Source organism: Bos mutus, chromosome 1 (genome assembly GCF_027580195.1).
Source record: "Bos mutus isolate GX-2022 chromosome 1, NWIPB_WYAK_1.1, whole genome shotgun sequence".
Classification (NCBI taxonomy): Eukaryota; Metazoa; Chordata; class Mammalia; order Artiodactyla; family Bovidae; genus Bos; species Bos mutus.
This window is the reverse complement of record NC_091617.1, coordinates 21,635,715-21,650,503: the sequence shown is the minus strand read 5'-3', so window position 1 is coordinate 21,650,503 and position 14,789 is coordinate 21,635,715. Positions and strand designations below refer to the sequence as shown.

General features: G+C 37.1%; 1 protein-coding gene across 1 annotated transcript; it reads right to left on the bottom strand.

Annotated features, from left to right (window-relative positions):
• Positions 1-554: 554 nt before the first annotated feature.
• HSPA13 (heat shock protein family A (Hsp70) member 13) lies at positions 555-13,633 on the bottom strand. The gene is made up of 5 exons (XM_005909415.3): positions 13,568-13,633; positions 10,697-11,037; positions 7,752-7,965; positions 4,839-5,006; positions 555-3,903 (listed from the first exon to the last, which is right to left on the bottom strand). Exons 1-5 carry the CDS (start codon positions 13,590-13,592, stop codon positions 3,236-3,238), a joined length of 1,416 nt encoding a protein of 471 aa, XP_005909477.1. The 5' UTR covers positions 13,593-13,633; the 3' UTR covers positions 555-3,235.
• Positions 13,634-14,789: the final 1,156 nt, after the last annotated feature.

The window sequence follows — 14,789 nt, the reverse complement described above, 5'->3', positions numbered from 1 at the left end:
AGCCAAAACTAATCTAGAAAAACAAACATTATATTGCTTATAGTGGAATCTATAAAAGTGATACAGATGAGCTTATTTTCAAAGCAAAACCAGAGACACAGGCCGAGAGAACAAATGTATGATAAGCGGGGAGGAGGGAAGAATCGGGAGATTGGGACTGACATATATACACTACTGATACTATACATAAAATGGATAACTAATGACAAACTACTATATAGCACAGGGAAGTCTAGTCAGTGCTCTACAGTGACCTAAATGGGAAGCTAATCCAAAAGAGAGGGGATATATGTACACGTATCACTGATTCACTTAGCTCTGCAGAAGAAACAAAACACTGTAAAGAAACTATACTCCAATAAACATTAATTAAAAAATAAAGAAATAAGTAGAAAAGTAAGCAATTTCAGGGACATTCAGGATGCAGGAAATTAGGCCATACCTGCTGAGGTCATGTGCTATAAGCATCAGATCAGCTCTATTCCCACTTCCTTTCTTATTTACATCAAATAATGTACTCTGGTATAGTCTCAAATAGAAAATAAAGGACACAGTTTAAAAAACAAACTGCAAAGTGGCATTTATTTACATTAAAATGTAAACCACCTGTGTGCACACAAAGTTAAGAGGCACAATGTTACGCACAGCAACTATGATCTTCAGAACACGTCATACACAATAGTATCTGCCGATACATCAGTGGTTCCCGTGAGAACAGTGGTACCGAAACATTCCTGACACCAAACATTCATTCACATATTCTAATCATAGAAGACAGCTAATATTTTAAAAGTTATGTACTTCAAAAAACACTAGCAAGATGTACAACCAACCAAAATATAGTTTTATGGAAAATGTCTTCAGATTATTATATATAAATGATCCCTTTCAGAATGCATTTTTACCTTTTAAATAAACTACATTGACTTCAAGACTATTTATACATAGCCTCCTAAATATGATTGAAGACAGACACAATTTTTTTTAAAGTGTATTATTCTAGAGAATATGCTGAACTATTGGCTCCAAATTCCAACACTGCCATTCTATTTTTCAGACACAATCAAATTTTTTAAATTCCAATTTTAGAGTATGAGATTAGCCATTCTGTCTTGCAAATCGTTTCCTCTAAGAACTCTTAACAGACTGTCCTGAACTATCTCATATATCGGAGAAATTCGAACTTTAAAAAAAAAATCTTAAAATGCTTTAGTTAAAGCTGGTACTATATATAGAGATTTTGATAAATTGAACACTTTTCTCTTAAAAGACCTTTGCACAAAGATCTTTTTCAAGTCTAGTAAAAATTTTTATAAAGTTCAAAAGAACACTTGAATATATTTATAATGCAGTGAAGGCTTCCTCTTTGGCATTTCTCCATTCAGTTCTAAAATAAAACATGTGAACAGACATTTTATATTTTTCTACTTATCTACTACAGACATTTTCTATTCACAAAAGTATCTGATTGAAATTGTTTTAACAGCAATTTCATTGCTAAGAAATATTTTCTTTATAATCTACAAAAACACTTAAGATTTTACTATGAGAAGCAGAAATGTTTTGATGTTGCTGAAATGCGTTTGCTTATTTCTTTTTTTCAGTGATTGGAAATTCAACATCCTTTCAAATTCAGCAATGGGTAAAGAGACATATTTTACATTAGCAAAAATGTTGACCAGAGTATAACTTTTGAATATTGAGAGGAAGTAGCCTCTATTAAGGAAAAAGAAAATCTTCAAATAATAGGGGCATAACAAATAAAACCACTATGTTTCCTTTCTTGGTTCCTGCAGCTTTTCTAAAAGGAAACAAACTAAAACTACTGCACTATACCAATGTTACTATAAGCTGATTTGTGGACATTTTTTAACATTGCCTTCCATGAGATTTCCATATTACTTCCAGTATTCATGAATTTTTTGTTCTTATCACAAACTAACCTTACGGTTAAAACAGTCCAAGTCTGATTATTTTTAAATGACGGCAGGAAACAAATAACAAGGATTCTGCAAATGAGTACAATTTTCCTCATTCACAACTAAATATGGGGAAAAACGTCAGTAAAACTGAATCAAACGCAAGCTAAATTCTCCAGGGCTTACTGACAATAAACACTGAAAAAAAAAAAAACATAAAATAAATAAATACTGTACCTAATTACTGCTGTTTATCAATGTCTTGTTGTTTGATAGCTAAGTTGTGTGTCTGACTCTTTGCAATCCCATTGACCGTAGCCCCAGGCTCCTCTCCATGGGAGTTCCCAGGCAAGAATGCTGGAGAGGGTTGCCATTTCCTTCTCCAGGGTATCTTTCCAACCCAGGGCTTGAACCTGTGTCTCTTGCATTGACAGGCAGATTCCTTACCACTGAGCCACCAGGAAAGCCCCTTATCAACATCTACAAAGGTCTTAAATAACCAAAAAATTATAGTAATAAATATTGTGACACAAACACATTTTTAAAATGTAATTAATAATTCTCTTTTGTTTTCTAACCATGCAGAATCATGGAAATCGAAGCAGAGAATGATAGCAGATTAAAGAAATAAAATATAAATTGGTAATGAAATATTTGAATAAATTTGTAGCTTTTTAGAAAGAAAACAAACTGATTCAATAAATATATTTTAAAACTCTGGAGAATGCAGGTTACATGAATAGGACACATAACAGGACACTGACTTTGTGAAGGTTAACTTTGTCATATAATATGGCTGTTACTGAACATTGTATATGCAGCTTATATAAATAACACTGCTATCTCCTAGTGAATATAAGTACATGACATCAACACTGTCCTTCAAGTATAGTTCAAATTAAGAATTACATCTGATAACCAAGTAAATAAATTGCCAGCCCCTGCTAATACAATTTAGTAAGAACTGGGAATCATATAATTGGCACTAGGCAATGTTTACAGAATATAGTTTTAAGTGCACATGGATGTCTACTTCCAGAATCCAGAAAATACAGTCACCTATAATCCAGTAAGAGAGTTGTACCTCAATTCTATCATTTTAGAAGTACTTGTTGGAATGGGATCTCTCCAAAATCAAGAAGGATCGATCTGGTCACATTCAATCTTAAAATGTTATGCAAAATTTCATATATATAAACGTTATTTTTCAGGTAAATGTGTGAGACATTTTCGAGACTTTATTTGGCTGATGGAGGTGGTCTGATAAAGAGGAAGAGATCATTAGACAAGATCTCAAACAGCCATCCTTTAGTACTTCAGTTGAAGTTGGTCTTCTGTAAATGTTTATTGGGAATTTCTAAAGCACTGACTTGGAGAGGCCAAGAGCCTCCATCAATCCCTGCCTGGATAGCCACTCCTGTCACCACGGCCAGGTCAGGGTCTACAGATGTGTTGGGGTCCTTTCCAAAGAACTCTTGGATGACTTGGCGGATTCGAGGAATACGAGTTGAGCCCCCAACCAAGACCACCTCATCAATCTCAGTCTTTTCCAGGTGGCCTTCTTTCAACACTTGCTGAATGGGTACAAGTATTTTCTGGAAAAGATCTTCATTAAGGGTGTCAAAGAGCTTTCGTGATATTTCTGTTTCAAATAAAACCTGACCCTCTCCATTTTTCTTTTCAGATAGGTTAGCTCCAAACATGCTGTCCACATGGGGGTCATTTGCTTGGGAAAATTTGTCCTTTGGCAGTTCACTGTCACTAGTCGGAGGTCCCTTTCTGTCATTTTCCTCCACTGTTAGTAATACTGACATCTGGGCAGTCTCATGAAGTGTCAGGTTTAACTTGACCATTTCTACAGCTTGTCTTAATCGGTGGATTTCCTCTTTCCTAGAGGGCAGGAAGCCATATGTTTGATAGATCTGTTTGTATAAGTACTGAAGCAATCTTTGATTGAAGTCTTGTCCTCCAAGTTTATTGTTTCCTAAGTTAAAAATAAAAAAGTTTATATTATGACTATATGTATGTGTTTACATATGCATGTATCTGTGTAGTATGTATGTATAAATGATATTCTGGGAATGTTAAATACTTATTTAATGTATTATTAAGATTTTATTCATATACAGACTGATTAAAAATAACTGGGTTAAAAGCAGTTTAATTCAAAAGTACACTATTAAAATACAGTGCACATCTGGGTTCAAATGATGTAAAAGGAAGTCTCTCAGTGATATCAAATACTTTTTCGGAAAATAAGAAATTGAGAACACAGACTGGGCTTTAAGTAGCAATTCAGAAACAAAAAGCAGCATTAGTCTCAAAAGAAAGACGTGTTTCTTACAATAAAAAGTACCAGTAAGCATTTATCTTTAAAAAAAAATTCATTTTAAATGATTAAGAGCTAAAAAGTAGAAAAAATAATTTAATAAGGAAAAGAGTAATGTGATATAAATTCCCATCACTGAACTTGCTTCTAAATGGAGTCCAGTTAGACTACCTATAACTTAAGTTCCATAGGCTTAATTCCTTAAACTAAAACAAAAACCGTAAAAAAACTTAGAATGCAAAATACTATTACTAGATTTCTTAAACATAGCTATTTAGTGAAATAGATTATTAAATGAAGTAAACTGACCATCCTTCATTTTAAATGATTTCTTTCCTTCTGTTCCCTTCACAATGGAGGTGAAAACTACTGGCTCAGTGAGCTACAATATCTGACTTACAGGATATCCAGTCATTTTTTGAGACTTAACTTTTTGCTATAAATAAAATAGGTGGTGGCATTAAGATCACAAGTACAGAAGATTACCAAAATGAATGCGAAGAATACTGAAACACTGAAAAATGAACACTTTAAACATTAGATATGTCAACATGCCTGAATCTCATGAACACTCCCTACAGTTTTCTTACCAGACATGGCTCGAGTTAAAAACATTCCTCCTTGTTTATTTAGCAATGACACATCGAGAGTTCCTCCACCCAAATCTATCACCAAGACGTGAAAGACTTCAGCTTTGTGGAGACCATAGGCCATAGCTGCTGCGGTGGGTTCATTTATTACTCTTAAGATCTTCAGTCCTGTAAAATTGGTTGGAGAGAAGAACAATCATTAAAGGACATGATTAAGGAATTTTTTTTTCACTTAATCCTACAACATATTAGTATCTTCTCCAACATGAACTCCACTAAGTAATAATAAGAAAGAACAGTCACAAGCCAAATAAAAACAATGAAACGGGAAGGACAAATATTGGTTCTTCTGAATAGATATCATTAAAATTTTTCTAAAAGATGACTACAGTATAAAGAAATAAAGGCTCAGATTCAGTGAAATACATCACTCTATTCTTTTTAATACTTAATTTTAAAAGATCCCTCAGCCTCTTCTAAATTTCATATTTTACTTGGGAAAGGAAACATTAACCATATACTATAACAAATAGCTATAGAAATAAGCTTATGGTGCTCATTTTTTAAAAATGACTTTTTTGTAAAAGAACAGATGAATAGATAGAAAAATGATAAAAAGAAAAATCTTAGAAGATATGCTTTAATAGCTACAATGATATTTTTAAAAAGAACTTAAAATGCAAGATCCTTGAAAGCAACTCTGAAATATACAGCAAAATCTGATTTCAAGGTAATGCTAAACAGTAGATGTGCAGACAAAAGATCAAAATTTCCTTGAACAAAATTCTGCTTTAAACTAACTGCCACATATAATGAGTGGCCTTGAAAGTAGTATGACTTTCTGTATCAAGAGCCATAAAAACTAGTCAAACTCTGAAGAATTTATTCAAAGACCATAATACTATTCCCCTTAGCTTTCTGACTTCATCACTCACTCGCCTTTGGTCACACTGGCCAACCCTCTGTTTTCTAAATTCTCATCTTATGGCCGCTACACTGGCCACTCTCTCCCCTGCAACATATTTCCTCCATGCACCTGCTTGGCTCACTACCTGGCTTCCTTCAACTCTGCTTAAATATCACTTTCTCACTGAGGTCTATCTGATCACTCTCTTCAAAACCTGCAAGTCCCCCTACTCTCTGATCACCTAGCAAGCCCATTCCTTTATCCTGTCTTTTTTTCTATAACATGTTCAGTTCAGTTGCTTATTCGTGTCCGACTCTTTTCCAACCCATGGACTGCAGCACGCCAGGCTTCCCTGTCCATTATCAACTCCCAGAGCTTGCTCAAACTCATGTTCATCGAGTTGGTGATGACATCCAACCATCTCATCCTGTCATCCACTTCTCCTCCCACCTTCAATCTTTCCCAGCATCAGGATCTTTTCCAATCAGTCAGTTCTTCCCATCAGGTGACCAAAGTATTGGAGCTTCAGCTTTAGCATCAGTCCTTCCAATCAATATTTAGGACTGATCTCCTTTAGGATGGACTGGCTGGATCTCCTTGCAGTCCAAGGGACTCTCAAGAGTCTTCTCCAACACCACAGTTCAAAAGCATCAATTCTTCGGTGCTCAACTTTCTTTATGGTCCAACTCTCACATCCATACATGACTACTGGAAAAACTATAGCTTTGACTAGACGGACCTTTGTCAACCAAGTAATGCTCTGCTTTTTAATATGCTATCTAGGTTGGTCATAGCCAGAGAATATTACTTTTTTTTTTTTTTTGGCATAGAATTGCTTGACAATGTTGTGTTAATTTCTGCTGAACAACGAAGTGAATCAGCCATATGTATGTATATATCCCCTTCCTCTTAAAACTCTATCCCATCTTCCTCTCCCATAGTATGTTACTTTCTGATACATACTGTATCAAGGCTCTCAACCAGAGATCATTTTCTTCCTCTAAAGCCATCTAGCAATGTCCAGAGACATAAAATTATCACTACTTGGTAGAGAGGGTACTATTGGCTAGCTTCTAGTGAGTACAGATTACGGGATGCTGCAAAATGTCCTACGATACATAGGATAGTTCCCCAACAAAGAATTATTCAGGCTAACATGTCGATAATGCTAAGGGTTGTTGTTCAGTCGCCAAGTCATGTCCGACTCTTTGCGACCCCATGGACTGCAGCACGCCAGGCCTCCCTGTCCCTCATCATCTGCTGAAGTTTGCCCAAGTTCATATCCATTGTATCAGTGATGTCATCCAGCCATCTCAACCTCTGACGTCAAACCTGGAATATTAGGTCCATGAATCAAGGTAAATTGGATGTGGTCAAGTAGGAGATGGTAAGAATAAACATCAACATCTTAGCAATCAGGGAACTAAAATGGACAGGAATGGGCGAACTTAATTCAGATGATTATTGTATCTACTACTGTGGGCAAGAATTCCATAGAAGAAATGGAGTAACCCTTGTAATCAACAAGAGTCCAAAATGCAGACTTGGGTACAACCTCAAAAATGACAGAATGCTAAAGGTAAGAACACTATATCTTCGATACTGATTTTTCTCCAATAGAATATAAGCTCCATGAGAAAAAGGGTTTACCAGTTCTGTTTACCTAGGTAATGAGTATTTGCTGAATGGTATCAAATAAATTTTCTCCCACCTCAGATTTTTAAAAAACATTGTATTATATTCATCTTCACATTAAAACAAGTTCAGGAGAACAAATTCCTCACTGTTATGTGTCCATGTTCTTTCTCAGCCTTGGTCATATACCTGCGGGGTTGCTGTCAGAATATACATATTTTACATTGTACCATGGGGCCTTCTTAATTGTTTATCTACCATATAGTTTGTCTAGGCGCCTAATCAAGTGGATGGCAAAATAATACACTTCATTACAGATTTTCAGCCTAAGAAAATTTTGAGAAAAATGCAACTCAGGCAAGTGATATTACCTGCAAGGTTAGCAGCTTGAATTGTTGAATTTCTCTGCTTTAGATCAAATTCTGCTGGTACGGAAATAACAGCATTGGCAACTGGCATTCCAAGATACTCCTCTGCCATTTCTTTTAATTTTAACAACAGTCTAGAGCCAACATATTCTGGGGAAACGGTGATGGTTTCATTACTTGTTACAGAAAATTCAACCATTCCATTTTTGTTTAAAACCTGTGAATAAGATTTGCAAAGATGAAAACACTATATATGAGTGTGTATTTATATCTACATACATATAATACATACACATATACTAATACATAAATATATATATATATATATACACACACACACTGAATGTATTCAATCAAAACTTACCCTGAAAAGGTCATAAAATTTCATTTGTTATCTAGCAAGTGCATGTACAAAGATTAGAGGCTATTAAAAGATATACTTTAAAATTATAAAATGAATCTACTCTAGTTTTTAATAATAGCAGAAAAATAAAATTTATCATTAAGTATGCATTAGAGAAGGAAATGGCAGCCCACTTCAGTATTCCTGCCTGGAGAATCCCAGGGACGGAGGAGCCTGGTGCACTGCCATCTATAGGGTGGCACAGAGTCGGATACGACTTGGCAGCAGCATATAACTAGAACTCAATACGTATGTCAAATGTAAGAAAAAAATGAATGATGAGATAGAGCGAATTTAGTCACTCAGTCGTGTCCGACTGTCTGCAGCCCCAGGGACTGCAGACTGCTAAGCTCCTCTGTCCATGGAACTTTTCAGAAGGATACTAGAGTGGGTTGCCATTTCCTTCTCCAGGGCATCTTCCTGACCCAGGTATTGGAACTTGGATCTCCTGCATTGCAGGTAGATGCTTTACTGTTTGAGCTACTAGGAAAGCCCAATAGAAGGAATAACAGTTGCTAAATCATGTATGTGACTCAAGATCTTCTTTTTCAAAAAACTAATTTATTTCCAAACATAATAGATAATTGAAAGAATGTGCTGGTACGTATTAACAAGAATAATTTTAATACTTCACTATTTTTGCTAAGAATCAAATATCACTCACATTCCTATTTCCATGAAAACGTATATTAGTATACTATCCTTGCTAATGTAAATGTATATTTGTACATTTTTAAAAATTAGATTAATTCCAGTATGTTCAGAGTAATCATAAGAGAAACAACAAAAAAATTGGATCACTGAGAAACTTAAAACACACACACACACACACAATCTTAAAATAACTCTAGGATCAATAAGTAATGTACCCAAAGCTGCAATTTAGAGGAAAATGTATAGCTTTATACAATTTTATCATTACAAAAGAAAAATTACAAATTAATAAAGGGTCTTAACAAAAGACCCTGATGCTGGGAAAGATTGAGGGCAGGAGGAGAAGGGGACGACAAAGGATGACATGGCTGGATGGCATCACCGACTCAATGGACATGGGTTTGAGTGAACTCTGGGAGTTGGTGATGGACAGGGAGGCCTGGCGTGCTGCGATTCATGGGGTCGCAAAGAGTCGGACTGAGCGACTGAACTGAACTGAAAACAAAAAATTAAAAGAAAAGCAAAGAAATAAACCAAATACATACCTGGAGAAATTTTTTTCTCCTCTGAAAGATGAATAAAAATTTCAGAGCTTTTATGTATGGGTTATTCAATAAGCAACACTGATACAATCATCTAACTTCAAAACTATTAGAATCCTATTTCATAATTTACCAAAAAAAAAGGAGAAAAACCCTACATAAATATCTAAATATTTAAGAGAAAAAGCCCAGCAAAACCCAAACCTACAAATACTTATATAAAAGCATTAGAAAAAAAATACAAGTGGATAGGATAGGAAAGGCTGTTGTAAGTAGCATAAGACTCTAAAAACGTTTTTAAGGAATTATTGAGATGATTTTACCACATAAAAATCTAATACTCTAGACAATTAAAAAACAAAATTATACATCAGTTAGTTAAAAAAAAAAGGGGGGGATACTTAAATGTCACAAATGTATTTTTATAGTCATTCAAAAAAGATAAACATCCCAAAAGAAAATAGGACAAAGGGTGAGAAATGGATCACTGAAGAAAAAAGCAATAAACTGATTTTTTTAAAAGTCTGACTTCACTAGAAATCACAGGAATGCAAATTACTACTATTTTTTACTTATCTACTGGCAAAGACTGAAAAATAATAACTACTGAAGACATAGGCAGTCTGAAAAACAGATAAGAGCATGTAAACTTTTCGGTGCCCAAAGTTGGCAATACAAATCAGAAACCTTAAAAACATACAACCATTTGGCCTATAAAATTTACGAAATTATCAAACAAGTGTAAAAATACACATGTACAAACAATGATATTCACTGAAGTTCCAATGACAGTGGAAAACTAGGGAAAAAATAAAACATACAGAGACTGGACAATTAAACGGTAGAACACTTGTTCCACACAACCATGAAAGATAATGATGTAAAACTATATATATGATATATTGATGAGTTTCAAAGAAGTCAAAACACAGCATGCCTAGTATGATCTCTTTTTCTATATACAAATACATATACACACACACACAAAGAGAGTATCTATTTATCCATCCACCTATCTATAGGTATATGGGACTTCATTAGCCACCTGCTACAATGCATTCTATAAAAAAAGCAATGCAGTTTGAGGATGGCAGAGTGAGAAGAACAATAAAAGAACAATGCATTTTGAAGATGGCAGAGTGAGAAGATGGTAGTGTCCTAAGTCCTCAACAGTGTTGTGGGACCAGCGAATTAACCAACCCAGGAGCCGCTGTAGGACTGCTTGTTGAATGAGATAATATAACTTCCATACAAACTGAGTCCATTGAAACATAAATTTTTGTAACTTGAAGCCAAAGAACTAATTGAAACAGTGTGCTGAACTAAAAATACATTTCACCTTAACTTACCTTAAATGGGTATCTCCCAATTTCAGCCTCCAGTTCTTCCGGGGTAAAAACTTTGCCTATGAATCTTTTAGCATCATATATTGTGTTCTGAGGATTCGAATCTGCAAGCTCTAAGCTTTCATACCCCACATAAACATCGTCGTCAGTGAAGGATACCATGCTGGGTATGCTGATATGACCATTTTCATCTGGAATGACCTTTACTTTTCCTGTGCCAGGAAAAAACACCCCAACTGAACAATACGTAGTGCCAAGGTCAATTCCAATCACTTTAGGAGTAGGCAATGGTAAATACTGTTGTGCCAAATAGCCAGCCAACAGGAGAGTCAAAACAGCTGATCCTGAAATACAGGCAAATTAAAAGTTATGTCTTATTAAACTAGTATAATTTGATAAATTACAACACTAAAATCACTCTTCAATACTAGACTATAAAGTCTCAAAATTTTTTTCTTTTTTACTCATAACATTTCTCAAACATCATGTTTTTCACAATTCAAACTGACTATAATACCATTAAAATGAAGTAACAAAAAAGAAAAAAAAACCCTGTATGTTAGTGTACTTAAGGATGAGTAAAGGGCTGAAAAAGAAACATTTCAGTAATACTTGTACTAATATTGACAGGAAAAGTCATTTATCTGGAGCAAAAGTCAGAATGTAACCCAGTTCAGTTCAGTGGCTCAGTCATGTCCGACTCTTTGTGACCCCATGAACCTCAGCACGCCAGGCCTCCCTGTCCATCATCAACTGCCAGAGTCTACGGAAATCCATGTCCGTTGAGTCAGTGATGCCATCCAACCATCTCATCCTCTGTCATCCCCTTCTCCTCCTGCCCTCAATCTTTCCCAGCATCAGGGTCTTTTCAAATGAGTCAGCTCTTCACATCAGGTGGCCAAAGTATTGGAGTTTCACTTTCAACATCAGTCCTTCCAGAACACCCAGGACCAATCTCCTTTAGATGGATTGGTTGAATCTCCTTGCAGTCCAAGGGACTCTCTTTCTCCAACACCACAGTTCAAAACCATCAATTCTTCGGCACTCAGCTTTCTTTATAGTCCAACTCTCACATCCCTACATGACTACTGGAAAAACCATAGCCTTGAGTAGACAGACCTTTGTTGACAAAGTAATGTCTCTGCTTTTTAATATGCTATCTAGGTTGGGCATAACTTCCCTTCCAAGGAGTAATCGTCTTTTAATTTCATGGCTGCATTCACCATTTGCAGTGATTTTGGAGCCCCCCAAAATAAAGTCTACCACTGTTTCCACTGTTTCCCCATCTATTTCCCATGAAGTGATGGGACTAGAGGCCACGATCTTAGTTTTCTGAATGTTGAGCTTTAAGCCAACTTTTTTACTCTCCTCTTTCACTTTCATCAAGAGGCTGTTTAGTTCTTCTTCACTTGCTGCCATAAGGGTGGTGTTATCTGCACATCTGAGGTTATTGATATTTCTCCTGGCAATCTTGATTCCAGCTAGTGCTTCCTCCAGCCCAGCATTTCTCATGATGTACTGTGCATATAAGTTAAATAAGCAGGTGACAATATACAGCCTTGACATACTCCTTTTCCTATCTGGAACCAGTCTGTTGTTCCATGTCCAGTTCTAACTGTTGCTTCCTGACCTGCATACAGGTTTCTTAAGAGGCAGGTCAGGTGGTCCAGTATTCCCATCTCTTTCAGAATTGTCCAAAGTTTGCTATTTAGATTTTATAGTTTTATAATTAGCTTTAGATATCAATATTAAAACAAAATTCTATTATTAACATTTCCACACCAAAACCCCTGATATTGTAATGCTGAAACTCTTTTATCTCCCCTCTCCTTTTTCTTTTCAAAAGGATGAAATGGATAAACTGGAACGAAACAGTTTTGGAAGTTGCTTAGATATTAAACTGTCACTTCATAACAGAACACACTTAACCTTTTCTGTATTAAATATGAATGAAGGACATCTTGCAGCGGTGATATTTAGGAGAAAGAAGTGTGTAAGTTGATGCTAACATCCCCTGCACAAATGGTTCCTAGCTAACAGAAGCTTGCCAATAAATGTTAATTATGAAAAAAACAAATATGTACAAATGTTACACTGCCTGTAAACTTAAGTGAAGGAGAAAGAAGCCACTTCGAATTTATAGTTAATCTGTTACTTGGTTTCAGGAGGCTGTGTTATACACCTGTGTCCACTCAGGTTACATACAACTCAAAATGCCAATCTAAAGGAGTCTCTTTTACTAATTCTTAGCTTCGTAACAATTAATTACTCAATAAGAAATAACAAAAATCCTCATCAACACGTAATGAAATGAAATCAACTCCCATTCCCACCTTCCACTGGCTCTTACAGACTCATTTTCAGAAACATTTTATCACATTCTCGTCTGGAGAGGGTAATTCCTACCCGGATTGGTGGAAACACTGGCCTACACATTAAAGAGCCCTGGGTCTCTCAAAATCCAGCATCCCACGAGCCTACACGTCGGGATGCTGCTAGTGCTCCTCCCCCTTCCTCCACAAAGGAGTCTCGGGAATGCATATTCTAGAGGCCTCTCAAAGACCCCGATTCAACCAAGGATTCAAAAATCGACATTCCTTGGATAAGAACACTTTCTGAGTTCCAACATCCTTGAAATGTATGCAGAGGGTCGCCGCCGGCCCTACCCGGGCCTACAGCGGCCGGGGCATTCCTAGAGGCGACCCCCAACCCGGCGTCAGGAACAGCCCTAAACCGCCTCAAGGGCACCTTTCTGACGCCTTTCCCGCCACGCCAGCGGGATCGAGCAGTTGCAACAACGATCCCGACCCATCCCTGCTTCCCTCAACCGCTCCGGTGCCCGCGACAGCGTAAAGAACCCTCCTAGTTACTAACCTAAGATCGTCATCTCTCCGGCCATCACAGTCCCGCCGAAGAGGCTTGCGATGACTGTAACATACGTGAGGCACCGCCCCCAAGCCCCCTGGCAGACCCGCGCTCTTCTGGGAAATGTAGTCCTATTGCTCTGACTCGGTCAGAGAAACTATTAGAAAGGACTTCATTTCCCGTGAGGAGGCGGGGATTAGGGCCCCCATTCAACCGCTGCCAGTGACGCCTGAGCCGCCCTCCCACGCACGGGCTACAGAGCCAATTACGCTGGGATGGCGGAGTACTAAGAAGAGGGACTGGAGTTTCTAAGCAAACGTGAGGTAAAAGGCCATCTCTTTAGCACCGCCTCGCCGCTCTGCATTCTGGGAGGTGTAGTTCCTCTCACTCCCCGTTCGCCTACGGGAGAGTGAGGACTGTTTGGTTTTGGCGTTTTGGGATGATGTCCCTAACCAGGCCCAGGTTCCAGCGTTTGTTATTTCGTTCTTACTACCTTTTGAAACGTGCTTTTTTGCTTGGGATCTAGATTCCAGATGTGGGTTCTTAAATGTCTCCCATTCCCCGCCCACAGCATCCTTTAGAAGAGCCTCTGTCACAGTGCAAGCCTAGAGGGTGACTGGGCGGGCTACCTTGGAACTCGGATAAGAACCTCACTCCTTTGCTTTTCTTTTGGGAAAAAAATGTATTCGAGCACCCTCAGTCAGTGCGATTTAACCAAAGGAGTAGGGATATGTTTTCTCTATCGCTAAAACCGAGGGACGTTAAAAACAAAAATGTAAACAAGATACCTTAACGTTCTCTTGAGTTAAGTCCTAAGTGGCAGGAATTGTTCTTATGTACAAATCCCATAACATGCCACGGCCATTTGGGACCCTTGTGAAGTGTTTTTCTGGTTCTAGTCTTCAATAAACCCGATTTTTCTCCCTTCTTTGTCACTGCTTATACATAATGGCTCCTTCAGAGACTGTTTTGTCTGTTACTAATGTTAACATTCATCAGAACTATGATCTTGGAGAATTGAACTCTATTTCCTCACCTTAGTTGTAAGTCAGACGATCCGTGTTGACAGCAAGTCAACCTGCTAGGAGAATAATCGGCCAATGACTTTCTAACTAGCTTTCTAACCGATTAAAAAATGTATGTGAAAATGTTGATGGTTATTGAATATGTTATGGTTAATGGGGATTCATTATAATGTTCTCTTCACTTAGGTGGTATTTTAAAAATCTTT

Bases quoted from the DNA above. Each gene is read 5' to 3' on its own strand.
- HSPA13 (XM_005909415.3), bottom strand. From the start codon at position 13,592: ATGGCCGGAGAGATGACGATCTTAG. The intron at 7,966-10,696 runs GTAAGTTAAGGT...TCTTATTCACAG, and splicing joins TTGGGAGATACCCATTTAAG to GTTTTAAACAAAAATGGAAT. The intron at 3,904-4,838 runs GTAAGAAAACTG...TTTTTAACTTAG, and splicing joins TTTAACTCGAGCCATGTCTG to GAAACAATAAACTTGGAGGA.